Here is a 26,775-nt window from a genome sequence, read left to right as displayed (position 1 = left end):
CAGCCTAATGATTTTTGTACTGCTGTATTTTCTGGACTGCCTACTCAAGTACCGACCTCCGCTATCCTCAGAAGTAAAGCCTTTTTACAACCAGAGCCATTTGTTTTCATTTTTCACCAACCAGCCTGATATCCTGGGTTTTTGTTGGTGTGTTAATTTGGATTTGTGGTTTTGGTTTCAGTTCCATTCGTTCTGTGTTTTTTGCCATTTTGTGTTGGAGGTGAGGTTCTTTTGGCCGTCTGAGCCATCCATGAGGAGGTGTCCTTTTATGTCTGCATGTATGTGTGAGAGAGCACTTGTGGTCCTGCGTTCATGTTTGTGGCTTATGTTGCATATTATGTCACCTGTCATTCTCTATCATTTTAGTTGCGTACTCATTGTGGTTCATCCTTTGTCTTTGTCTCAGGTCTGTTTCTCCATTGTCTGTGTTTTGCCCTGTGGCCTCCTGGTTTGCACTCTGTTCTCTGTTGAGTTCCACACTGATTTTGTGCTTGTGTTCCTTGATTTAGTTTTTGGTTAGTGTTCAGTTCTTTTTGTAGTTCGATTATTGATTGCTGCCTTTATGTGTTCAACTTCATGTTAGTTTTTTCCACTGCAGCACTTTATTCGATGCTGAGCTCAACATTTTCGGTTTGTGTTTTTGAATTAGTTTTTGGTTTTTGTACTTTTGTTTGTTTGATTGCCTGTTTTCATGTGTTGGTTCTTCTCATGAGTTTTCCGTTATGTTACACTTTTTTACACCTTTCAGTTCTGTCGCTTCCTCTGTGGGGTTTTGTTTTCCCTATGTGCCACCAGTGACAATGGACTAAAGTGCTTTGGAGTATGGTCTGTTGGTACTACATTCTCTTTGATTGAACCCCATTGAATCTTAGCCCTTGATATAAATGAGTAGTCTTCTTCAGGTGGAATATATTGGCATTTGGCAAACCGGTACATTACCACCACCAACTGCACTGGAGTGCAAGATAAGAAGTGCACCTATTGTGACAGAGATGTCCATTATATATCAAAAATAACGACACATCAACCACTTGCATGTCCTCTCAGCATATCCACAAACCTTGTTGTGATCTCTCTTCTCCTCCAGCCTGGTTGCTCCATCCTCGGCATCCTTTGCCCTATCTACCCTGGGTCCCTTCTCTGCACATGTCCAAACCATCTCAGCCTCACCACTCTGATATGTTCATTCCTAATCCTATCCATCACTCCTAAAGAAAATCACAGCGTCTTCAGTTCTGCCACTTCAATCTCTGCTTCCTGTCTTTTTGTTAGCGCACAATAAGTGTTTTGTTAGCACTACCATAGCAACACAGCTGGTCTCACTACTGTCTTGTAAACTTTCCCCTTCACTCTTGCAGATATCCTTCTTCATGGCCCCTTCACACATAACACAAAGTTGGGTGAAAGAAGCAGAAACCGGTCGAAAAAGGGCGAAAAAACAAATTGACGAACTGCGAAAAATTCCACCTGCTGTTGGGAAGGACACACAGTCGGACATATGTGAATGATCCCACTGCAACAGCGTGAGCACCTGAGAGGTGTGTTACCACATCGTGCTCACAGAACAGCATCAGCAATCTGGACATATGCACATAAATCAATGAAAATGTGTAAGCTCAAAATAATGAGAGCAGACAGAACATTATATGAACAATGAATGTACTGTTTAAATGTAAGACAATCATGTTACTGGTAATGATTCTGTTCTCACTGTTAAAACACACACACCAAAAAGAAAAAAGCAATGTTTAATATTTAATTATTGTTATAAAGAGCAGACCATACAAGAATGATCCTCCTCCTCTTCCTTTATCTACATGAACCATGGCCATGGTTGTAAACAAGGAAGTAATTTACTGGCATAAATGAAGCCATGCGTTCATACCATGAACGCATCAGCTGGCTCCGTGTGGCCAGCTGTCCAGTGCATACTGAGGCACAGGTGACCGCTTTGCAAAGATGATATTGGTTTTTATTTATCACCATGTGAAGCGAGCCCACCGATGCACGTGTATCGCAGTGCTGTGTTGTGAGGTGATATTCTCACAGCACAGAGCAGGTGGGCAGGTACAGTGGGCAGGTACAACTTTGACTGCATGCCCATCACTGTGCATGCTGAGCCGGGATTGGGGTGATACAGTTTGTTTTTATTTTTCCCCATGTTATCATCGTTTGCAGACATGCGTGCAGCACAACATGGGTCATTGGCGCACACATGACAATATGTGTTCCCCAGCTTTGCATTGCGCTGACACAGCAGCTGCCATGTGGGGCAGCACAAGCAGTAATGCACCAGTGGCTGTGGGCCGTGGTCAGCTCCCTCCCTGCTTAATTTTGATATCCAGCCCATAACGTGATTGCATGTCAACCACAGTCCCCTGACAAATGCATAACTGTAGTGGGTGTGTGCGTGTGTAATCATGTCAATAAATACGGACATCACATCATTGACAAGCAATGCGCCCACCTTTCCACAGCAATGCGGTCACATAGATGGGCTCACGACTCCAGGCTGTGGGGCAGTTGAGCTGGCCATTCTGATTTCTCTGTGAGGCTGTCAGTCGGGCTGTCACATTATGGATGGACCATGTGGACGTTGGGCTCACGTGTCATGTGACGTGTCTGTCCATTCAGATGGCGCACTGATACTGTGACATGCAGCCAGGCTGGGTTTTTATTGTTATCTCTCTTGTGGTGGTGTGGGATTGGGATATGCCATGGTGTTCCACAGCGGAGGGGGGGATGACACACGTACACACACACGGACACTCGCATACCATTTGTGTTGCTGGGGAGGCAGCACACTCACACGTTATTTGTGTTGCTCTGTAGCGGCACACTCACAGGGCACTTAGAAAATGTGGGGCCATTTGTGCAGCCAGCTCAAAAGTGGTCTGCCTGCTCTCCACTTTCTTGCTGGCTGCGCGAATGGCCCTACATTCTCTAAGTGCCACGCGTGTTGTGTTGGATGTTCGAATGGGTTTCCGGCGTGAGCGGTATGCAAATGTAGAGTGTGCTGTGCTGTGCTTGAATGCATGTAGCGACTACTGTATGAAGTGTTCGAGTGAGGCACCAACTTTTCACGAGTACCATTCGAATCCTCTTTCCTCTATTGACAGGCAGGTTGGTCAAAAATGGCTAGACACAAATGTGATGCTCAAACAAACAGCTCTGATTAGTAAAAGGACAGCAGAGGTCAGTACATGAGTAGGCAGTCCAAAAAACACAGGAGTACAAAAATTATCAGGCTAAGGTGTTGTCATTCACAGACAGGAGGTCAGGTATACAACAAGGCAGGCAGGACAATGGAACACAAAAAACAGAGCTGGAGAGAAGGCAGAAGGCGTATCAATCTGGTGAGGAACTACTGCACCCAGTGAACCTTATATAACCCGGTGATGAGCAGCAAATCAGGAACAGGTGTGCATAGAAAGGAGAGACAGACAGACCCAAGCAGAAAAACCCTGCAAGAGAATGAACACAAAAAAAGCAGACTCAACTTGCTCTCTACTTTCACTACAAATCACGTCATCTGTAAACATCAGTCCACAGAGACTCCTGTCTGATCTCATCCGTCAACCTGTCCATCACCACAGCAAACAAGAATGGACTCAGAGCTGATTCTTGGTGTAGGCCCACTTCCGCCTTCGATGCATCTATCAGTCCTACTGCACATCTCACTGCTGTCACACTGTGCTTGTACATATCCTGCACCACCCTCACATACTTCTCTGCCACTCCAAACTTCCTGATACAAAATTAGAGCACCCTCTCATAAGCTTTCTTTAAATCCCCAAACCCACAATGTAACTCTTTCTTGGCCTTCTCTATACTTCACCATTAGTATTCACACAGCAAACATTGCATCTGTAGTGCTCTTTCTCTGCATGAAACCATATTGCTGCTCACAGATCTTCACCTGTTTTCTAAGCCTAGCTTCTACTACTCTTTGCTACAACTTCATGCTGTGGCTGATCATCTTTATGCCTCTGTAGTTACTGCAGTTCTACACATCACCCTTGTTCTTGAAAATCGGACCAGTACACTTCAACTCCGCTCCTCAGGCATCCTCTCACATTTCAAAATTTTATTAAATAATCTGCTTAGAAACTCGACTGCCATCTCTCCAAGACATTTCCATGCCTCCAATGGACTGTCTTCTGGACCAACTGCCTTTCCACTCTTCATCCTCACTTTATTCCTTACTAATCTCTTACACTTCCTGATTTACTCTCTCCACATCAGCTCTCTCTCGTTCACTCTCTCTTCATCAGCTTCTCAATATATTCCCTCCACCTTCTCAACACACTCTCCTTGCTTGTCAGCACCAGTGTTGTATAGTAATGAAGTAAAAATACTTCACTACTGTACTTAAGTACGTTTTGGGAGACTTTATACTTTACTTGAGTTTTTTTTTTAATTCAGCCTACTTTTACTTCACTACATTTCCGACCTTAATTGCATACTTCTACTCCGCAAACACAAACACACACACACACGAAAAAAGTTGTGTTTTCACCCAGAGACACCACTGATTATTAGTGACTTCAACAAAGTCAGGCCGATTTGTCATGAGGCATGTCCGGTAGGCTTTTTTGCAGTTGTGCACTAGGGGGGTGTTTGTCAGGAAAATGATCATTTCTCTGCATTGATTACAGACCTGCAGCGGGTCTGTAATCAACTTTTCTGCAGCGCGGCTTTGCTTTGAACCTTGAACTAATCAAAGCAGTGATTCGTAGATCGAAGCAGTGATTTGTAGATCGAAGCAGTGATTCGTAGATCGAAGCAGTGCTTTGATCGAATTTGCTTCAAATTTTTCTCCGCTAAAACCCTGACGAGCATATGTCTGTGAGTAATATTTAATATTTTATGTTAAACCGACCTGTTATGGTCTTCTGAAACAGTTGATAGATGTATTTTATAACTTAAAAACGAGATGCTAATGCGTTAGCATGTCTATGGCGTTTTCAATGTTAAAGTTAGCATTAAGCTGTTCCCATCAGCATGTTTTTGTTGATTTGTTTTCTGTATAATTAATGGCTCAGTGTTCGTTGTCGTAAAAGAGTGAAATTGTAATTTTTTAATTTATTTTTATTCATATATTAATAATAATAGCAAGCAGCCGGTCTGCTCTTTGTCAGCCTGATCCCATCAGATCTCAGAAGCTAAGCAGAGCAGGATCTGGTTAGTACTTGGATGGGAGACCTCTTTGGAACACCAGCGGCTGTGTGTGTTTCTCCAGGTAAAACTGGAGTCGCGTCAGGAAGAGCATCCGGCGTAAAACCTGTGCCAATTACCAGTGCAGATCTGACTGTATCCGCTGTGGCGACTCTGGACAAAACCGGGAGCAGCCGAATGAACAACAACAATAATATAGCAACAACAATAATAGTCTACATAATAGACAATAATAGTCAATAATAATACAAAACAATTTTAGAGAAACAGACAAAAAGAACCTAACGAAAAAAAAAACAACAGAAAAGATATAACCATGTAACAATGAAAATAAATAAATACATATAGAAATAACTGTTTCCTGTGAACACCTAGTGAGTAGCCTACTCTCGTTTAGGTTTTGAAACCTTGTTTCTGAAGTCTTTTTGTGTGATGTGCACAATTTTCAGTATTTTGACTAATACTACCAGTCATTTACAAGCCTAGATAAACTTTTATTAGAAAAAAAAAATCAGTCCGTTTTTGATTATTAACATTTACTTGTACTTTTACTTTCAATACTTGAGTACATTTAGTTGAGTACATTACTCGTCATACTTCAAATCAAATCAAATCAATTTTATTTATATAGCGCCAAATCACAACAAACAGTTTCCCCAAGGTCAATCAATCAATCAATCAACTTTTTTTTTATATAGCGCCAAATCACAACAAACAGTTGCCCCAAGGCGCTCCATATTGTAAGGCAAGGCCATACAATAATTATGAAAAACCCCAACGGTCAAAACGACCCCCTATGAGCAAGCACTTGGCAACAGTGGGAAGGAAAAACTCCCTTTTAACAGGAAGAAACCTCCAGCAGAACCAGGCTCAGGGAGGGGCAGTCTTCTGCTGAGACTGGTTGGGGCTGAGGGAAAAAAACAGGAAAAAGACATGCTGTGGAGGGGAGCAGAGATCGATCACTAATGATTAAATGCAGAGTGATGCATACGGAGCAAAAAGAGAAAGAAACAGTGCATCATGGGAACCCCCCCACAATCTACGTCTAAAGCAGCATAACCAAGGGATGGTCCAGGGTCACCCGATCCAGCCCTAACTATAAGCCTTAACGAAAAGGAAAGTTTTAAGCCTAATCTTAAAAGTAGAGAGGGTATCTGTCTCCCTGATCTGAATTGGGAGCTGGTTCCACAGGAGAGGAGCCTGAAAGCTGAAGGCTCTGCCTCCCATTCTACTCTTACAAAACCTAGGAACTACAAGTAAGCCCGCAGTCTGAGAACGAAGCGCTCTAATGGGGTAATATGGTACTACGAGGTCCCTAAGATAAGATGGGACCTGATTACTCAAAACCTTATAAGTAAGAAGAAGAATTTTAAATTCTATTCTAGAATTAACAGGAAGCCAATGAAGAGAGGCCAACACGGGTGAGATATGCTCTCTCCTGCTAGTCCCCGTCAGTACTCTAGCTGCAGCATTCTGAACCAACTGAAGGCTTTTTAGGGAACTTTTAGGACAACCTGATAATAATGAATTACAATAGTCCAGCCTAGAGGAAATAAATGCATGAATTAGTTTTTCAGCATCACTCTGAGACAAGACCTTTCTGATTTTAGAGATATTGCGTAAATGCAAAAAGGCAGTCCTACATATTTGTTTAATATGCGCTTTGAATGACATATCCTGATCAAAAATGACTCCAAGATTTCTCACAGTATTACTAGAGATCAGGGAAATGCCATCCAGAGTAACGATCTGGTTAGACACCATGCTTCTAAGATTTGTGGGGCCAAGTACAATAACTTCAGTTTTATCTGAGTTTAAAAGCAGGAAATTAGAGGTCATCCATGTCTTTATGTCTGTAAGACAATCCTGCAGTTTAGCTAATTGGTGTGTATCCTCTGGCTTCATGGATAGATAAAGCTGGGTATCATCTGCGTAACAATGAAAATTTAAGCAATACCGTCTAATAATACTGCCTAAGGGAAGCATGTATAAAGTGAATAAAATTGGTCCTAGCACAGAACCTTGTGGAACTCCATAATTAACTTTAGTCTGTGAAGAAGATTCCCCATTTACATGAACAAACTGTAATCTATTAGACAAATATGATTCAAACCACAGCAGCGCAGTGCCTTTAATACCTATGACATGCTCTAATCTCTGTAATAAAATTTTATGGTCAACAGTATTAAAAGCAGCACTGAGATCCAACAGAACAAGCACAGAGATAAGTCCACTGTCCGAAGCCATAAGAAGATCATTTGTAACCTTCACTAATGCTGTTTCTGTACTATGATGAATTCTAAAACCTGACTGAAACTCTTCAAATAGACCATTCCTCTGCAGGTGATCAGTTAACTGTTTTACAACTACCCTCTCAAGAATCTTTGAGAGAAAAGGAAGGTTGGAAATTGGCCTATAATTAGCTAAGATAGCTGGGTCAAGTGATGGCTTTTTAAGTAATGGTTTAATTACTGCCACCTTAAAGGCCTGTGGTACATAACCAACTAACAAAGATAGATTGATCATATTTAAGATTGAAGCATTAAATAATGGTAGGACTTCCTTGAGCAGCCTGGCAGGAATGGGGTCTAATAAGCATGTTGATGGTTTGGATGAAGTAACTAATGAAAATAACTCAGACAGAACAATCGGAGAGAAAGAGTCTAACCAAATACCGGCATCACTGAAAGCAGCCAAAGATAACGATACATCTTTGGGATGGTTATGAGTAATTTTTTCTCTAATAGTCTAAATTTTGTTAGCAAAGAAAGTCATGAAGTCATTACTAGTTAAAGTTAATGGAATACTCAGCTCAATAGAGCTCTGACTCTGTCAGCCTAGCTACAGTGCTGAAAAGAAACCTGAGGTTATTCTTATTTTCTTCAATTAGTGATGAGTAGAAAGATGTCCTAGCTTTACGGAGGGCTTTTTTATAGAGCAACAAACTCTTTTTCCAGGCTAAGTGAAGATCTTCTAAATTAGTGAGACGCCACTAAGGTGCTTTATATTGTAAGGCAAAAGCCGTACAATAATTACAGAAAAACCCCAACGGTCAAAATGACCCCCTATGAGCAAGCACTTGGCGACAGTGGGAAGGAAAAACTCCCTTTTAACAGGAAGAAACCTCCAGCAGAACCAGGCTCAGGGAGGGGCAGTCTTCTGCTGGGACTGGTTGGGGCTGAGGGGAGAGAATCAGGAAAAAGACATGCTGTGGAGGGGAGCAGAGATCAATCACTAATGATTAAATGCAGAGTGGTGCATACAGAGCAAAAAGAGGTGAATAAAAAGAACACTGGGTGCATCATGGGAACCCCCCGGCAGTCTAAGTCTATAGCAGCATAACTAAGGGATGGTTCAGGGTCACCTGATCAGCCCTAACTATAAGCTTTAGCAAAAAGGAAAGTTTTAAGCCTAATCTTAAAAGTAGAGAGGGTGTCTATTTCCCTAATCTGAATTGGGAGCTGGTTCCACAGGAGAGGAGCCTGAAAGCTGAAGGCTCTGCCTCCCATTCTACTCTTACAAACCCTAGGAACTACAAGTAAGCCTGCAGTCTGACAGTGAAGCGCTCTATTGGGGTGATATGGTACTATGAGGTCCCTAAGATAAGATGGGACCTGATTATTCAAAACCTTATAAGTAAGAAGAAGAATTTTAAATTCTGTTCTGGAATTAACAGGGAGCCAATGAAGAGAGGCCAATATGGGTGAGATATGCTCTCTCCTTCTAGTCCCTGTTAGCACTCTAGCTGCAGCATTTTGAATTAACTGAAGGCTTTTCAGGGAACTTTTAGGACAACCTGATAATGAATTACAATAGTCCAGCCTAGAGGAAATAAATGCATGAATTAGTTTTTCAGCATCACTCTGAGACAAGACCTTTCTAATTTTAGAGATATTGCGCAAATGCAAAAAAGCAGTCCTACATATTTGTTTAATATGCACATTGAAGGACATATCCCGATCAAAAATGACTCCAAGATTTCTCACAGTATTACTAGAGGTCAGGGTAATGCCATCCAGAGTAAGGATCTGGTTAGACACCATGTTTCTAAGATTTGTGGGGCCAAGTACAATAACTTCAGTTTTATCTGAATTTAAAAGCAGGAAATTAGAGGTCATCCATGTTTTTATGTCTGAAAGACATTCCTGCAGTTTAACTAATTTATTGTACTTAAGTACAATAAATACTAGATATTTGAACTTGAACTTCTACCAAAGTCATTTTTTTAATGGGTGTCTGTACTTTTACTTAAGTGTAATTTTCCGGTACTTTATACAACACTGAGCAGCACATTGCTATCTGCATTTTTTTTTTACCATTTTTTTACCACCCTAACCTGCTGCACATCCTTTCCAGCTCTGTCCCTTTGTCTGGCCAATTGGTACAAGTCCTTTTACCCTTTCTTATTATTCAACTTCTCGTATAGCTCACTATATGCCTTTTCCTTAGCTTTTGCCAATTCTCTTTTTTTCACTGCATGCCACATCTCCTTGTACTCCTGCCTACTTTCCTCATCTATGTCTATTCTCTTTTGCCTATCCCTTCATCCACATGCTTTCTTGAACATCTTTCTTCCACCACCAACTCTCCTTGTCTTCCTTCCACTGTCTGCATGTCACACTGTCTCTTCCTAGCTGTCTCCCTCACCACAGCTGCAGTCCTTTTCCAATAGCCCAAAAATGATTCACCTCCATCCAGGACCTATCTCACCACCTTCCTGAATTTCACACAACAGTCTACATCCTTCAGCTTCCACCATTTGATCCTCCTCTTCTTCACCTCTAAAGTGATCCTACAGACCAGCATCCATTGCTTTCTAGCTACACTCTCCCCTACCACCACCTTAGTCAGCTTGCATCTCCTACAATGACTGTAGTCCAACTGTGTGCACTTTCCTCCACCTCTTATACATCAGCCTGTTCTTCTCATTTTTCTTAAAGTAGGTATTCACTACAGCATTTCCATCCTTTCTGCAAAATATACAACCCCTGGCAAAAATTATGGAATCACCGGCCTCGGAGGATGTTCATTCAGTTGTTTAATTTTGTAGAAAAAAAGCAGATCACAGACATGACAAAACTAAAGTCATTTCAAATGGCAACTTTCTGGCTTTAAGAAACACTATAAGAAATCAAGAAAAAAAGATTGTGGCAGTCAGTAACGGTTACTTTTTTAGACCAAGCAGAGGGAAAAAAATATGGAATCACTCAATTCTGAGGAATAAATTATGGAATCACCCTGTAAATTTTCATCCCCAAAACTAACACCTGCATCAAATCAGATCTGCTCGTTAGTCTGCATCTAAAAAGGAGTGATCACACCTTGGAGAGCTGTTGCACCAAGTGGACTGACATGAATCATGGCTCCAACATGAGAAATGTCAATTGAAACAAAGGAGAGGATTATCAAACTCTTAAAAGAGGGTAAAGATGTTGGTTGTTCACAGTCAGCTGTGTCTGAACTCTGGACCAAATACAAACAACATGGGAAGGTTGTTAAAGGCAAACATACTGGTAGACCAAGGAAGGCATCAAAGCGTCAAGACAGAAAACTTAAAGCAATATGTCTCAAAAATTGAAAATGCACAACAAAACAAATGAGGAACGAATGGGAGGAAACTGCTGTCAACATCTGTGACCGAACTGTAAGAAACCGCCTAAAGGAAATGGGATTTACATACAAAAAGCTAAACGAAAGCCATCATTAACACCTAAACAGAAAAAAACAAGGTTACAATGGGCTAAGGAAAAGCAATTGTGGACTGTGGATGACTGGATGAAAGTCATATTCAGTGATGAATCTCAAATCTGCATTGGGCAAGGTGATGATGCTGGAACTTTTGTTTGGTGCCGTTCCAATGAGATTTATAAAGATGACTGCCTGAAGAGAACATGTAAATTTCCACAGTCATTGATGATATGGGGCTGCATGTCAGGTAAAGACACTGGGGAGATGGCTGTCATTACATCATCAATAAATGCACAAGTTTACGTTGATATTTTGGACACTTTTCTTATCCCATCATTTGAAAGGATGTTTGGGGATGATGAAATCATTTTTCAAGATGATAATGCATCTTGCCATAGAGCAAAAACTGTCAAAACATTCCTTGCAAAAAGACACATAGGGTCAATGTCATGGCCTGCAAATAGTCCGGATCTTAATCCAATTGAAAATCTTTGGTGGAAGTTGAAGAAAATGGTCCATGACAAGGCTCCAACCTGCAAAGCTGATCTGGCAACAGCAATCAGAGAAAGTTGGAGCCAGATTGATGAAGAGTACTGTTTGTCACTCATTAAGTCCATGCCTCAGAGACTGCAAGCTGTTATAAAAGCCAGAGGTGGTGCAACAAAATACTAGTGATGTGTTGGAGCGTTCTTTTGTTTTTCATGATTCCATAATTTTTTCCTCAGAATTGAGTGATTCCATATTTTTTTCCCTCTGCTTGGTCTAAAAAAGTAACTGTTACTGACTGCCACAACTTTTTTTTCCTGATTTCTTATAGTGTTTCTTAAAGCCAGAAAGTTGCCATTTGAAATGACTTTAGTTTTGTGTCATGTCTGTGATCTGCTTTTTTCCTACAAAATTAAACAACTGAATGAACATCCTCCGAGGCCAGTGATTCCATAATTTTTGGCAGGGGTTGTACTACCATCTGCCCTTCCATGTTCCTCTCCTTGACACTAGATCTCACCATTACTTCCATTGTAGTCCGCTCCTATCACCACTCTTTCATGCTTGGGCACACTCTCCACCACCTCATCTAACTCACTCCAGAAATCTTATTTCTCCATCATCTCACAACCTACCTGTGGGGCATATGCACTGATGACATTCATTCTTGTCTCTTAAATTTCCAACTTCACACTGATCACCCTGTCAGACACTCGCTTAACCTCCAATCCAATGGTAACATACTCTTGCGACCGAGTAGTGTCATTTATGACCCCGGGAAGATCTATGAGATTTTCAACATTATAGCTTCAGATGGTATTGTAATCTGGCAACTCATCATTATATTTTACTATTTTGCAAGGAAGCATGGCCAATTGCCCTAGAATAACAAGATTTACAGCTGTACAAGCATTGAGACTAATTCTTGATGCCCAGAGTGAGGATGAAAAGGATGATGGACAAATATATTAGTATATAGAAGTATTCCAGTATAAAGTCAATAGGGTCATAAATAACCCCACTTGGTCATATTTGTGACTAAAACAGCTTGGTCGCTTGAGGGTTAAAATGACTAACATCATTTCTCCTCGCATCCACACCATGATACAACTTGAAACCTCCTCTGATACTTCTGGCCTTACTTCCCTTTCACGTGGAGTCTTGTACACACAATGTCTATTTTTCTTCCTCTCCCTTTACCAGTAATACTGCCAGCATTCAAAGGCCTGACTCTTCCACCCTTTCCTCCTCTCCCACTGTCTCTGGATATGTTCCCCTTTCTTCTTCTTCACCCAGCAGCAGTAGGGTGCTGATTCTGGCCCATGGCATTATTTCTTTCAGTGAGGGGTCCTGTCACCCACTGGGCGGCCCAGGTTAGGGGTATGTCCAGGTCATTCATCTGCACTTCCACTGAACTCAGGCAGTGGGGCCTTGGAGCAAGGCCAGCTGGAGATTTGCTCACCAGAAGTCTGTTTCTCTGGACCGATTCACTGATCGAGCGAGACAAAGGAACACCTCCATTTCGGAGTGCCAGAGGACAAGTTGGGACATGTCCAGCTCTCCACAATTTCTCTTATACTCACTGGGCTGGTAAGCATTGAAAGCCGAGATAGGCATGTCCCAACTTGTCCCCTGGCACTCCGAAACGGAGGTGTTCTTTGTCTCGCTTCATCAGCGAATCGGTCCTGACGCGCGAAGCCTCCGCGCAGCTTTCCATGACAAAATCTCTTGTTAAAAGTGAAATCTGCCGGAAAATGGCTGATGTCCAGCTCTTGTGATAACCAGAGAAATTGCACACGACAGTCCCGGCTCCACACAGCGATCCATTTAGAAATGATGTGGTGTTTTCTGCCTCTCGATGGCGGCTTGGAGCGCGGCGCGCCATGCGCCATTGTGGGGCATCCTTAAAGCTGTAGTAACACTCCTTATTCTCTGTGAAGCTGTAAAATTTTCACCAAAAGCCAGAAAATTTTTTTGAATGGTTTCCAGCTGCTTGTCTCTAACAGTTTCTGAAAAAATTCTGATGGAAAAAAAGCCCAAATCATTCCGCCATTTCCTGACAATGAAAATCCACCGAGGGGCTGGACCAGTCCTCCCACAAGGCGTGCTCACAGGCGAATGACGCAACCGACAGGCGTGGAAAAACTCACATGCGCACGAAGGTTCAAGCTTGGCTGACGTAAAAACATATGAATCAAATCCATATGGTTTTTGAAAAAAATAAGGTCGGATACTTTTCTAATAGACCTCGTATAGGTAACATAATTATTATGCAATTCAAACAATATACTTTATTTTAAATGAATACTGTCATTATTATTGATTTAGAGTAATTATATTTTATTAATACGAAATACATAAAGTGGAGGATTATGCATTTCAAGTAAACAGGATTTATTACAGTAATGAATATGCATCATGTAAGGTTTATTTGGTAGGTTTGTATTAAAATTATCTAAAAAAAGTAAATGGGAATTTGTCATGTAATAAAATTACATAAATCTTAAAGGTTAGGGTTAAATATTTCTGTGAGTGTGTCTGGTGGACTGTGGTCTGTGTCCTATGTCTCATGCTCACAGGCTGTCTACACTCCTGTGTGTGGAGTTTGGGTGCACTCTGGTTGAGTGGGTAGCCTGCAGTACCCATGCCTGCTTCTTGCTTTCAGGTGGAGCCAGACGCTGGTCCTGTGTCTGCACATGTCTTTTCTCAAAGGGGAGTTTGGGCTCTCTGGTGCTGGCCGGGGCTATGTGGTTCTGTGTGACTAAGGGGCTGTATCTTGATTTGGGGGCTTTGTGGCTCTATTGCTGTGCTCTACAATCATTCATGTTGTCACACGGCTGTTTTTTTTTTATCTGCATGCAGATTCATACATGCACACAGGTACATTCATATAAATTAGACCTTCACATATTATCAAATTAAATCAAATCAATTTTATTTATACGAGGTCTATTAGAAAAGTATCCAACCTTATTATTTTTTCAAAAACCATATGGATTTGAATCACGTGTGATTACATCAGACATGCTTGAACCCTCGTGGGCATGCGAGAGTTTTTTCACGCCTGTCGGTTACGTCATTCGCCTGTGGTCAGTCTTTGAGTGAGGAGTCGTCCACCCGCTCGTCGATTTTTTTCATTGTTTAGGAATGGCTCAGAGACTGTTGCTTTGTTTGATAAAAAAATTTTCAAAACTGTAAGGCACAACTGAGTGGACACCATTCAATAAATTCAGCTGGTTTTCGGTAAAAATTTTAACGGCTGATGAGAGATTTTGGTCTGGTAGTGTCGCTTTAAGGACGGTCCATGGCGCCTGACGGCGATCTGCGCTTCGAGGCGGCAGCGTCTCGCCGTTTCAAGTTGAAAACTTCCACATTTCAGGCTCTGTTGACGCAGTAAGTCGTCAGAGAACAGAGAACTTTCAGAAGAAGTCGGCATGAGGAGTTTATTCGGACATTCCATTGTTAACGGTCATTTTGTAATGAAAGAACGTGCAGGCAGAGTCGCATGTCGGGCCGGACCCGACCGCGGGGGGTCGCGACAGGAAAAACACCTCCGTTGGAAACCTTAACGGGCAAGTTGGAACATGCCCAAGCTGTTAAACAATTTCTCAGTTACTCACTTGTTGAAAGCCATTAAAAGCCGCCTGAATTCTACAAATGGTTTTCAACACGGAGGTGTTTTTCCTGTCACGGCGCACACAGATTTGCAGAGTCGTCACGGAAATGACTCGGCGAATTTGCGCGTACGTCTTTCATTAAAAAAATGTCCTTAAACAGTGGAATGTCCGCATAAATTCCTCATGCCGGCCTCTTCTGAATCTTCTCTGTTCTCTCACGATGTCCTGGGTGAATTAAGCCTTAAATTAGGATGTTATCAGCTCGAAACAGGCCGACGACAGCGCCTGGAAGCGCTGCAGGACGTCCCGCTCCGTGGGAAGTCCTTACACCGACAGAAACACCCCATAATCTCTCATCAGCCGTTAAACTTTTCACAGAAAACCAGCTTAATTTCTCGAATAGTGTCCACTCGGATATTCCTCACAGGTCCAGAAAAAATTTTGATAAAGCAACGCGCGCCGTCTCGAGCAGCGTGTGAAACAAAGGAATTCAGCCGAGAGGGCGGGACCACATCTCACTCAAGGCCTGCCCACAGGGAAATGACGTCACCGACACGCGTGAAAAAACTCACGCATGCGCACGAGGGTTCAAGCAAGATTGGTGTAATCGCATGTCATTCAAATCCATATAGTTAAAAAAATAAATAAAAGGGTCGGTTTATTATCTAAGAGACCTCGTATAGCGCCAAATCACAACAAACAGTTGCCCCAAGGCGCTTTATATTGTAAGGCAAAAGCCATACAATAATTACAGAAAAACCCCAACGGTCAAAACGACCCCCTATGAGCAAGCACTTGGCGACAGTGGGAAGGAAAAACTCCCTTTTAACAGGAAGAAACCTCCAGCAGAACCAGGCTCAGGGAGGGGCAGTCTTCTGCTGGGACTGGTTGGGGCTGAGGGGAGAGAATCAGGAAAAAGACATGCTGTAGAAGAGAGCAGAGATCAATCACCACTGATTAAAAGCAGAGTAGTGCATACAGAGCAAAAAGAGGTGAATAAAAAGAAACACTGGGTGCATCATGGGAAACCCCCCAGCAGTCTAAGTCTATAGCAGCATAACTAAGGGATGGTTCAGGGTCACCTGATCCAGCAGCCCTAACTATAAGCTTTTTCAAAAAGGAAAGTTTTAAGCTTAATCTTAAAAGTAGAGAGGGTGTCTGTCTCCCTGATCCGAACTGGGAGCTGGTTCCACAGGAGAGGAGCCTGAAAGCTGAAGGCTCTGCCTCCCATTCTACTCTTACAAACCCTAGGAACTACAAGTAAGCCTGCAGTCTGAGAGCAAAGTGCTCTATTGGGGTGATATGGTACTAAGAGGTCCCTAAGAAAAGATGGGACCTGATTATTCAAAACCTTATAAGTAAGAAGAAGAATTTTAAATTCTATTCTGGAATTAATAGGGAGCCAATGAAGAGAAGCCAGTATGGGTGAAATATGCTCTCTCCTTCTAGTCCCTGTCAGTACTCTAGCTGCAGCATTTTGAATTAACTGAAGGCTTTTCAGGGAACTTTTAGGACAACCTGATAATAATGAATTACAGTAGTCCAGCCTAGAAGAAATAAATGCATGAATTAGCTTTTCAGCATCACTCTGAGACAAGACCTTTCTAATTTTAGAGATATTGCGCAAATGCAAAAAAGCAGTCCTACATATTTGCTTAATATGCGCATTGAAGGACATATCCTGATCAAAAATGACTCCAAGATTTCTCACAGTATTACTGGAGGTCAGGGTAATGCCATCCAGAGTAAGGATCTGGTTAGACACCATGTTTCTAAGATTTGTGGGGCCAAGTACAATAACTTCAGTTTTATCTGAATTTAAAAGCAGGAAATTAGAGGTCATCCATGTCTTTATGTCTGAAAGACATTCCTGCAGTTTAACTAATTGGTGTGTGTCCTCTGGCTTCATGGATAGATAAAGCTGGGTATCATCTGCGTAACAATGAAAATTTAAGCAATGCTTTCTAATAATACTGCCTAAGGGAAGCATGTATAAAGTGAATAAAATTGGTCCTAGCACAGAACCTTGTGGAACTCCATAATTAACCTTAGTCTGTTAAGAAGACTCCCCATTTACCTGAACAAATTGTAATCTATTAGATAAATATGATTCAAACCACTGCAGCACAGTGCCTTTAATACCTATGGCATGCTCTAATCTCTGTAATAAAATTTTATGGTCAACAGTATCAAAAGCAGCACTGAGGTCTAACAGGACAGGCACAGAGATGAGTCCACTGTCTGAGGCCATAAGAAGATCATTTGTAACCTTCACTAATGCTGTTTCTGTACTATGATGAATTCTGAAACCTGACTAAAACTCTTCAAATAGACCATTCCTCTGCAGATGATCAGTTAGCTGTTTTACAACTACCCATTCAAGAATTTTTGAGAGAAAAGGAAGGTTGGAGATTGGCCTATAATTAGCTAAGATAGCTAGGTCAAGTGATGGCTTTTTAAGTAACGGTTTAATTACTGCCACCTTAAAAGCCTGTGGTACATAGCCAACTAATAAAGATAGATTGATCATATTTAAGATCAAAGCATTAACTAATGGTAGGGCTTCCTTGAGCAGCCTGGTAGGAATGGGGTCTAATAGATATGTTGAAGGTTTGGAGGAAGTGACTAATGAAAATAACTCAGACAGAACAATCGGAGAGAAAGAGTCTAGCCAAATACCAGCATTACTGAAAGCAGACGAACATAAAGATATGTCTTTGGGATGGTTATGAATAATTTTTTCTCTAATAGTTAAAATTTTATTTGCAAAGAAAGTCATGAAGTAATTACTAGATAAAGTTAAAGGAATACTCGGCTCAATAGAGCTCTGACTCTTTGTCAGCCTGGCTACAGTGCTGAAAAGAAACCTGGGGTTGTTCTTATTTTCTTCAATTAGTGATGAATAGTAAGATGTCCTAGCTTTACGGAGGGCTTTTTTTTAATAGAGCAACAGACTCTTTTTCCAGGCTAAATGAAGATCTTCTAAATTAGTGAGATGCCATTATGTCTATGATTAGAGCTTCTACTCAAATCTACACCACCATCAAGCATGGTCTGTCCTTCTTTTGTTCATCTTGTTTTCTCTCATCTCCCTGATGTTCTTACCAGCACCGTCTTAACCAGCCCTCTTCACTGTCACAGTCATGGTCACAATTTGTTTTAATGTGGTGGTAAAATAAAATGGGCAGCAAATCACTGCTACCATATTTAAAATGACATGTATTCTCAATGCTATGAGCCGGCTGTTACTCATAAGTGACAAACAAGGGGTTAAAAAATTAAATCAATAAAATGCTCACGTTATTACAGGACACACTCATAAGAAAAACCATGTAAGAAGACCAGGAGAAGACACAAGTATTAAATAATCATGAAACATAATCGTTGCATAAATAACATAAATCTGCACATAAACGTGCACATGAACAAGAAATGAGAGTGCACGAGATGGAGTGGACCACACAGGTGTTCACAAGGCCACCTGTGTGGTCCACAGAAAGCCACGGAAAACAACAGCGGCAGAGAACAGCAAAATAAAAGCACCTGTGAGGGTGACAGAGCATGACTGTGACAGGAACTGACATTCCAAAAAGAGAGGAAAGATATTACTGTGACAGGAACATTCCAAAAAGAGAGGAAAGACATTACTGTGACAGGAACTGACATTCCAAAAAAAGAGGAAAGATATTACTGTGACAGGAACTGACATTCCAAAAAGAGAGGAAAGATATTACTGTGACAGGAACTGACATTCCAAAAAGAGAGGAAAGATATTACTGTGACAGGAACTGACGTTCCAAAAAGGGAGGAAAGATATTACTGTGACAGGAACTGACGTTCCAAAAAGGGAGGAAAGATATTACTGTGACAGGAACTGACGTTCCAAAAAGGGAGGAAAGATATTACTGTGACAGGAACTGACGTTCCAAAAAAAGAGGAAAGATATTACTGTGACAGGAGCTGACGTTCCAAAAAGGGAGGAAAGATATTACTGTGACAGGAGCTGACGTTCCAAAAAAAGAGGAAAGATATTACTGTGACAGGAACTGACGTTCCAAAAAGAGAGGAAAGACATTACTGTGACAGGAACTGACGTTCCAAAAAGGGAGGAAAGATATTACTGTGACAGGAACTGACATTCCAAAAAGAGAGAAAAGATATTACTGTGACAGGAACTGACATTCCAAAAAGGGAGGAAAGATATTACTGTGACAGGAACTGACGTTCCAAAAAGGGAGGAAAGATATTACTGTGACAGGAACTGACGTTCCAAAAAGGGAGGAAAGATATTACTGTGACAGGAACTGACGTTCCAAAAAGAGAGGAAAGATATTACTGTGACAGGAACTGACATTCCAAAAAGAGAGGAAAGACATTACTGTGACAGGAACTGACATTCCAAAAAGAGAGGAAAGACATTACTGTGACAGGAACTGACGTTCCAAAAAGGGAGGAAAGACATTACTGTGACAGGAACTGACGTTCCAAAAAGAGAGGAAAGACATTACTGTGACAGGAACTGACGTTCCAAAAAGAGAGGAAAGACATTACTGTGACAGGAACTGACGTTCCAAAAAGAGAGGAAAGACATTACTGTGACAGGAACTGACGTTCCAAAAAGGGAGGAAAGATATTACTGTGACAGGAACTGACGTTCCAAAAAGGGAGGAAAGACATTACTGTGACAGGAACTGACGTTCCAAAAAGGGAGGAAAGATATTACTGTGACAGGAACTGACGTTCCAAAAAGGGAGGAAAGACATTACTGTGACAGGAACTGACGTTCCAAAAAGAGAGGAAAGACATTACTGTGACAGGAACTGACGTTCCAAAAAGAGAGGAAAGATATTACTGTGACAGGAACTGACGTTCCAAAAAGGGAGGAAAGATATTACTGTGACAGGAACTGACGTTCCAAAAAGGGAGGAAAGATATTACTGTGACAGGAACTGACGTTCCAAAAAGAGAGGAAAGATATTACTGTGACAGGAACTGACGTTCCAAAAAGGGAGGAAAGATATTACTGTGACAGGAACTGACGTTCCAAAAAGGGAGGAAAGATATTACTGTGACAGGAACTGACGTTCCAAAAAGGGAGGAAAGATATTACTGTGACAGGAACTGACATTCCAAAAAGAGAGGAAAGACATTACTGTGACAGGAACTGACATTCCAAAAAGGGAGGAAAGACATTACTGTGACAGGAACTGACGTTCCAAAAAGGGAGGAAAGATATTACTGTGACAGGAATTGACGTTCCAAAAAGAGAGGAAAGATATTACTGTGACAGGAACTGACATTCCAAAAAGAGAGGAAAGATATTACTGTGACAGGAACTGACGTTCCAATAAGAGAGGAAAGATATTACTGTGACAGGAACTGACATTCCAAAAAGAGAGGAAAGATATTACTGTGACAGGAACTGACGTTCCAAAAAGGGAGGAAAGATATTACTGTGACAGGAACTGACATTCCAAAAAGAGAGGAAAGATATTACTGTGACAGCACAACACAAATATTTCAAACAGTTGATGAAGGTTTTGGCCTGTTGGTTTGCTTCTCACCATCGATGTCGCAATTAACTATGATAAAGTTGTAGTTCTGAAAACTGCAAATGTTTTACTGTTCAGAAAACAAGAATCACAACACTTAGTGTGTGTTGTAAACAAATATATGACAAAAACAAATCAGAGGCAACAGTGTTCTTCAGTGGACTTCACTGTATTTTGCCATTGGTGTGTATTAATGAAAATTTGCACAGATTACTGTGTTGACAAACAAAAAGTAAAGGGTCATTCCAAACCAAATCATTTTCCTGTAGCTGCACTTTGTTCCACAACTTATAGTACAACAGTCATGGAAAAATCTATTCAGCAACAACGATATTTACAATATTTGTATGATATATACTATATTTTTCCTAAATTCGTGAAGATGTCAAAGCAGATGTGGCCACTTTTGTGTAGATGTAACAAGACTGCATTAAAAAAGGTAGAACTTTCTTGGATTGAGACAAAAAATGCATGAGGGGAAAAATGAGTAAAATTATATATATATATATATATATATATATGCGCACAGTATATAACGTGTGTGTGTTTGTTTAGCTGGATGTGCTGGAAGAGGTGACGATGGCAGTGCAAGGTCGCTGTGATGTTTATATGGATGGAGGAGTGAGGCGGGGAACTGACATCCTGAAAGCCTTAGCTCTGGGAGCCAAGGCTGTCTTCATAGGTCGCCCAGTGCTGTGGGGTTTGGCCTCTCAGGTGATACACCACATTCATCACCAGTCTTTATGCAAAGTTTCTATAATATTCTCAACAGTGTGTGAGTCCAGAATGTCCACTGTTCACTGTTGTTCCATAATATCTGTAATTTTTCCAAAAATATTAGTCCTATTGATGTTCCTTTGTGGCAGCGTTCATCCTTGATCCAAAATACATAAGCATACCAAACGCAAATGTCAGCTCGCCACAGTTTCTCTGTGATCGAAGTCAGACACACATCAATATTTTTATGATTCACTATCCCCACAATCTGCTTTACCAAGAACAGAGGCAGCATGGCTTCACTAACTACTGAACCCCTGGACCCAACCAGGGGCGTTGGACTGGAAGGGGGTCAAGGCTACTATGTATCCAGGGCCCAGAGCAAGGGGGGGCCCACAAAAAAAACTGGCATTAAATACATTTTTGTGTTGCATGTTATTAATGTTCATACAATTCATGTTGTAAATGAATATAATTAGAATGAATGTATAAATGTTTCAAAACATAATTCTGCTCAAACAATAATACTGAAAGATCTCTGAGGGCCGTTCACACCCCTGCACAGTTTTACAATGATTTAGTCCAGGCGCACAGGTGGCACTCTGCGCCACACACACACACACACACACACACACACACACACACACACACACACACACACACACACACACACACACACACACACACACACACACACACTAGGGTTGCCACCTGTGTCTGACAAAAATCCTGGACATTTTGATCATTGGATCGACCTTTTTGTTTGTAAGCAACGGCGCCCTTCGCGCATCTAACTCAAGACAAAAATTGCCCTTCTACGCTGAAATTGTATTGCTCTAATTAGTAAAAATGACACTTTTGCTAGTTATTTGTTTAGTTAATTGCTTTACATAATAGCAGGTCTTTATTATTTGGTTTATTTCCAACAGTTTTTGGTTGTGGACACCTGGGGGCAGTAGTGGGCACAGGTAAAAGGAGAATAAATAGTTAAGTTCTGTTTGTTTTCTTATGTGGAATAAAAACAAATAATGTAATTTTTCATCGTCTGTAAGAATACCTGAATGTAGCAATGTAAGGTGTAGTGTCAAACAGCTTACCTGATTGCTTAGAGTGTGATGTGTGCTGCTCTTGGCTAAACAAACGCATTGGAGGACATGTAACTGATCTCAAACTGATGTACAGCGGGTCCCTCGTTGATGGCGGGAGTTACGTTCTAAATAACCCGCGATAAGCGAAATCAGCGCTATATTTTACAATTATTATAGATGTTTTAAGGCTGTAAAACCCCTCACTACACACTTTACACTTTTCTCAAACAAGTATTAACATTTTCTCACTTTTCTCTCCTTTGTAAACACTCACTTTTTTCTTCTGTGCGAGAAGATTATAAACAGACACGCAGAACACAATGCGTGTGCTCTCCCTTCGCTCACTGCCTCCGGGGGTACGGATACGGGACCCGCAAAGAATCCGAGTCCTCCTCTCTCGGTGGCCACGGAGCTCTGTGGCTGCCGCTGCCGTCAACATCCGCATCAAAACAGCGAGCGTACTCTCTGGACCTGTTGCCAGATTTGGCGCAGTTCCGCACAGCAGAGGATTTGGTTTGAGTGGCCCGCTGCTGCATTTACCGAGCTCGCAGAAAGCGCATCGGAGGCGTGAGAGCAATCGCGGTGATGCTGACCGGTGCCAAAAATCCGGGACATTCAGTGTCCCGGATTTTTTTTTTTTTTTCCCGGGACAGATCATGAAAATCCGGGACAATAAGGAAAAACCGGGACAGGTGGCAACACTAACACACACACATCCCAAACGGGATCTGACAGAAAAAGGAGGTGTTTAGTAGTGCTGAAACAACTAATCAATTTAATCGATTATTAAAATAGTTGTCAACTAATTTAGTCATCAATTAGTTGTTAAATAACTTTGTTTTACTGCAAATGTTTTGTTTCTTCCATGTAAATCAACTGTTTCTGCAGCGCAGCTTTGCTTTGAGCCTTGAACCAATCGAAGCAGTGATTCGCAGATCTGGGTCTTTGTTGATTCAGTGTTTTATTTCACTTAATCTTAATTTTTCCCACTAAAACCCTAAAAAGCATATGTCTGTGAGTAATATTACCTTTTTATGTTAATCTGACCTGTTATGGTCTTCTGAAACAGTTGATAGATGTATTTTATAACTTAAAAACGGGACCTATGCTAATGCGTTAGCATGTCTATGGCGTTTTCAATGTTAAAGTTAGCATTAAGCTGTTGCAGCTGTCAGCACTTTTCTGTATAATAATTCATGGCTCAGCGTTTGTTGTCATAAAAGAGTCAAATGTATTACAAATTGTAATTTTTATTCATTTATTTTTATTTATATATTAATAATAATAATAGCAACAACAACAATAATAGTAATAATAACTAATAATGCCACAATACAGTTTTAGAGAAACGGACGAAAAGAATCTGATAAAACAAAACAGAAAAGATTAAACCAACTAACAATGAACATAAATAAATATAGAAATAACTGTTTCCTGTGAACACCTAGTGATTCTTAAACCTCCACTTCATCCCTGTTATATTTAAGTTTAATGACAATTTGTTTCGGTCAAACCACATCTAAGCTGTGTTTTTACACAAGAAAAAAAAATGCAGTAAACTGCACATTTTTTGTCTTTTTTTCATGAAAATATCTTATTAAATATAACATATTACAGACAGGAATGCACCAAATTGCACCATTTTTCTAGAAAATGGTCCCCCAGACCCCCCAACTCAATATTGCTCCCCCAACTTTAAAAAGGGTTCTGACTCCCAGGTGTGATCTAAGGTATACATGATTTAGACCTGGTTTGACTACATATTAGAAATTTGGTGTTTGCGTTAATAAAAAAGAACATAACAATGGGGGGGGGGGGGGGGGGACACAGAGCAGCCTGTGGCTGCTGCTGTGATGATACACAGGACAGGAGCAGGACAGGAGCAGGACAGGAGCAGGACAGCAGCAGGACAGGAGCAGGACAGCTCGCTTCTGCTGCAAGAAAATCAAATGTCTTGACCAAATCTCCCCCTTTTTACAATAAAAAAATGTATTATCAGAATGTAATATTAACATTATGAACCTCGTGGCCTTTAGTTTCAGACAAAGCAGCAGGTGCTGGTGCCTCATCTTATCAAATCAAATTTATTAACTTATATAGCACCAATTTGAGATGAGATTGCCTGAAGGTGCTGCACACAGCATAATAAAAACAGAGAAAATTGAATTAAAAATTTAAAAACACAATAAAAAGACAAAACCATAAAAGAACACAAGCAACAATGAGGATGTTAGTGAAGGTGACCTTATGGAGCCACTTTACAAGCAAATGATTTAACTAAAATGTAATTGAATTTTAGTAATCTTTACAACAAAAATTTTTCCTGTTTTCTGTATTTGTTTTTTGTTGAGCTGATATTAGGATTACCTTTTGTAGTCGCAGGAACTGAGGGACAGATAGAAGATGACTATACAAACTATACAATATTACAGAGAATTACAAAGTATACAGAATAAGAATAGGGCTATTATGGTATGTAGGTAGAGAGTATATAATATTAATTAACTTTTTTTCTTATTTTTTTAACAAACAAAAATATATTGCATTGATTTATTCAGTCTAATATTGTTAAGTAATAACAGGAATTGCCTTCTTTTTTCAAATACAGTTATAAAATGTCATTTTTTTATTATGACATTATTTTATATTACCTCATAAGACAGTACAGTAATTCCTTATCCTAAAAATTGTAGGTTAAGGAAGTAATTTTCTGAAAGTCTGTTTGTTATTAATATGGACTGACCTTACTGAATGACATTTACTATAAGGTGGGTAATCTGTTTGATTGTAGAATATTGTAATTACACACTGTTAAGCCATTAATTACACTTTTATTTAATTACTTATTTTGGAAAATTGTGTTAAATTAGATATTTTGCTGTGACTATAGATCTTGTATCCCTAACACTAATTTGTAGTCAGGTTAACATTGGGGTATATGTATGTTGAAATGCATGGGAATGCACCATTTTCTAGAAAAATGGTGCAATTTGGTCCCCCAGACCCCACAACTCAATATTGCTCTCCCAACTTTAAAAAGGGTTCTGACTCCCAGATGTGATCTAAGGTATACATGATTTAGACCTGGTTTGACTACATATTAGAAATTTGGTGTTTCCGTTAATTAAAAAAAGAACATAACAGTGGGGGGAGGGGGGGCTTCAATATGGCTAATACCTAGGACCCAGAATTTGGTGCTACGCCCCTGGACCCAACCAATGTACGGGGTGACTACCATGATTTGGCAGAGGTTTTCAGCAAGCACAGAGCAGAATCTCCTCCCCTACACAGACCATTTGTGCAGTGTGTCCATGAGAGTGTTCTCATGGACACGCAGCTATATACGGTGTGTATGTATATGTGTAAGTTTGGGCACCCTGATGATTTCCATGATTTTCCTTTATAAATTATTGGTTGTTTGGATCAGCAATTTCAGTTAAATATATCATATAGCAGACAAACAGACTGATATTTGAGAAGTGAAATGAAGTTTATAGGATTTACAGAAAGTGTGCAAGAATTCTTTAAACAAAATTAAGCAGGTGAATAAATTTGGGCACCCAAACAGAAAAAATACATCAATATTTAGTAGATCCTCCTTTTACAGAAATAACAGCTTCTAAATGCTTCCTATAGCTTCCAATGAGAGTCTGGATTCTGGCTGAAGGTATTTTGGACCATTCTTCTTTACAAAACATCTCAGGTTTGTTGGTTTCTGAGCATGGACAGCCCACTTAAAATCACACCACAGATTTTCAATAATATTCAGGTCTGGGGACTGAGATGGCCATTCCAGAACATTGTACTTGTTCCTCTGCATGAATGACTTAGTAGATTTTGAGTAGTGTTTAGGGTCATTGTCGTGTTGAAAGATCCAGTCTGGTGCAACTCATTCTTGAACATTCTTCTCAAGAATCTGCTGATATTGACTGGAATCCATGTGACCCTCAACTTGAACAAGATTCCCAGTACCTGCACTGGCCCCACAGCCCCACAGCATGATGGAACCACCTCCAAATTTTACTGTCGGTAGCAAGCGCTTCTCTTGGAATGCTGTGTTCTTTTTCAGCCATGTATACTGCCCCTTGTTATGTCCAAATAACTCAATTTTAGTTTCATCAGTCCACATCACCTTATTCCAAAATGAAGCTGGCTTGTCCAAATGTGCTTTAGCATACCTCAAGCGACTCTGTTTGTGGCGTGTATGCAGAAAAGGCTTCTTCTGGATTACAGCATGTCTTTGTGCAAAGTGCGCTGTATAGTTGAACGATGTACAGAGACACTATCATTCTGAGACATTCTGAGAATCGTAACAAATCATGGCACATATGAGATTCCCTCACGACGTACCATAAAAGAGAAAACTGCAAAAGCCACAACTTTACAACGTGTACCTCCTGTTGCTCTCAATGGCGACTACTGAATATCACTGGGTAACCACAGTTTATT

The 26,775-nt window shown here is 40.7% G+C and overlaps 1 protein-coding gene and 1 long non-coding RNA gene across 2 annotated transcripts in view; one reads left to right on the top strand and one right to left on the bottom strand.

Annotated features, from left to right (window-relative positions):
* The window catches only part of hao1 (hydroxyacid oxidase (glycolate oxidase) 1), an 88,482-nt gene that overhangs the window by 52,544 nt on the left and 9,163 nt on the right, over positions 1-26,775 (top strand). The window contains exon 6 of the mRNA XM_034191147.1: positions 21,077-21,235. Coding sequence (XP_034047038.1) covers positions 21,077-21,235 — 159 coding nt within the window. The remainder of the gene's footprint in view (positions 1-21,076; positions 21,236-26,775) is intronic.
* The window catches only part of LOC117528509, a 38,949-nt gene continuing 12,571 nt past the window's right edge, over positions 398-26,775 (bottom strand). Inside the window, exons 3-5 of the long non-coding RNA XR_004565791.1 lie at positions 21,938-22,365; positions 13,427-13,433; positions 398-408 (exon numbers count right to left, since the gene is read on the bottom strand). This is a non-coding gene — a long non-coding RNA (uncharacterized LOC117528509). The remainder of the gene's footprint in view (positions 409-13,426; positions 13,434-21,937; positions 22,366-26,775) is intronic.

Source organism: Thalassophryne amazonica, chromosome 16, assembly GCF_902500255.1.
Source record: "Thalassophryne amazonica chromosome 16, fThaAma1.1, whole genome shotgun sequence".
Classification (NCBI taxonomy): Eukaryota; Metazoa; Chordata; class Actinopteri; order Batrachoidiformes; family Batrachoididae; genus Thalassophryne; species Thalassophryne amazonica.
Note: the sequence above shows the minus strand (reverse complement) of the source record. Positions and strands in the feature narration are given on the sequence as shown.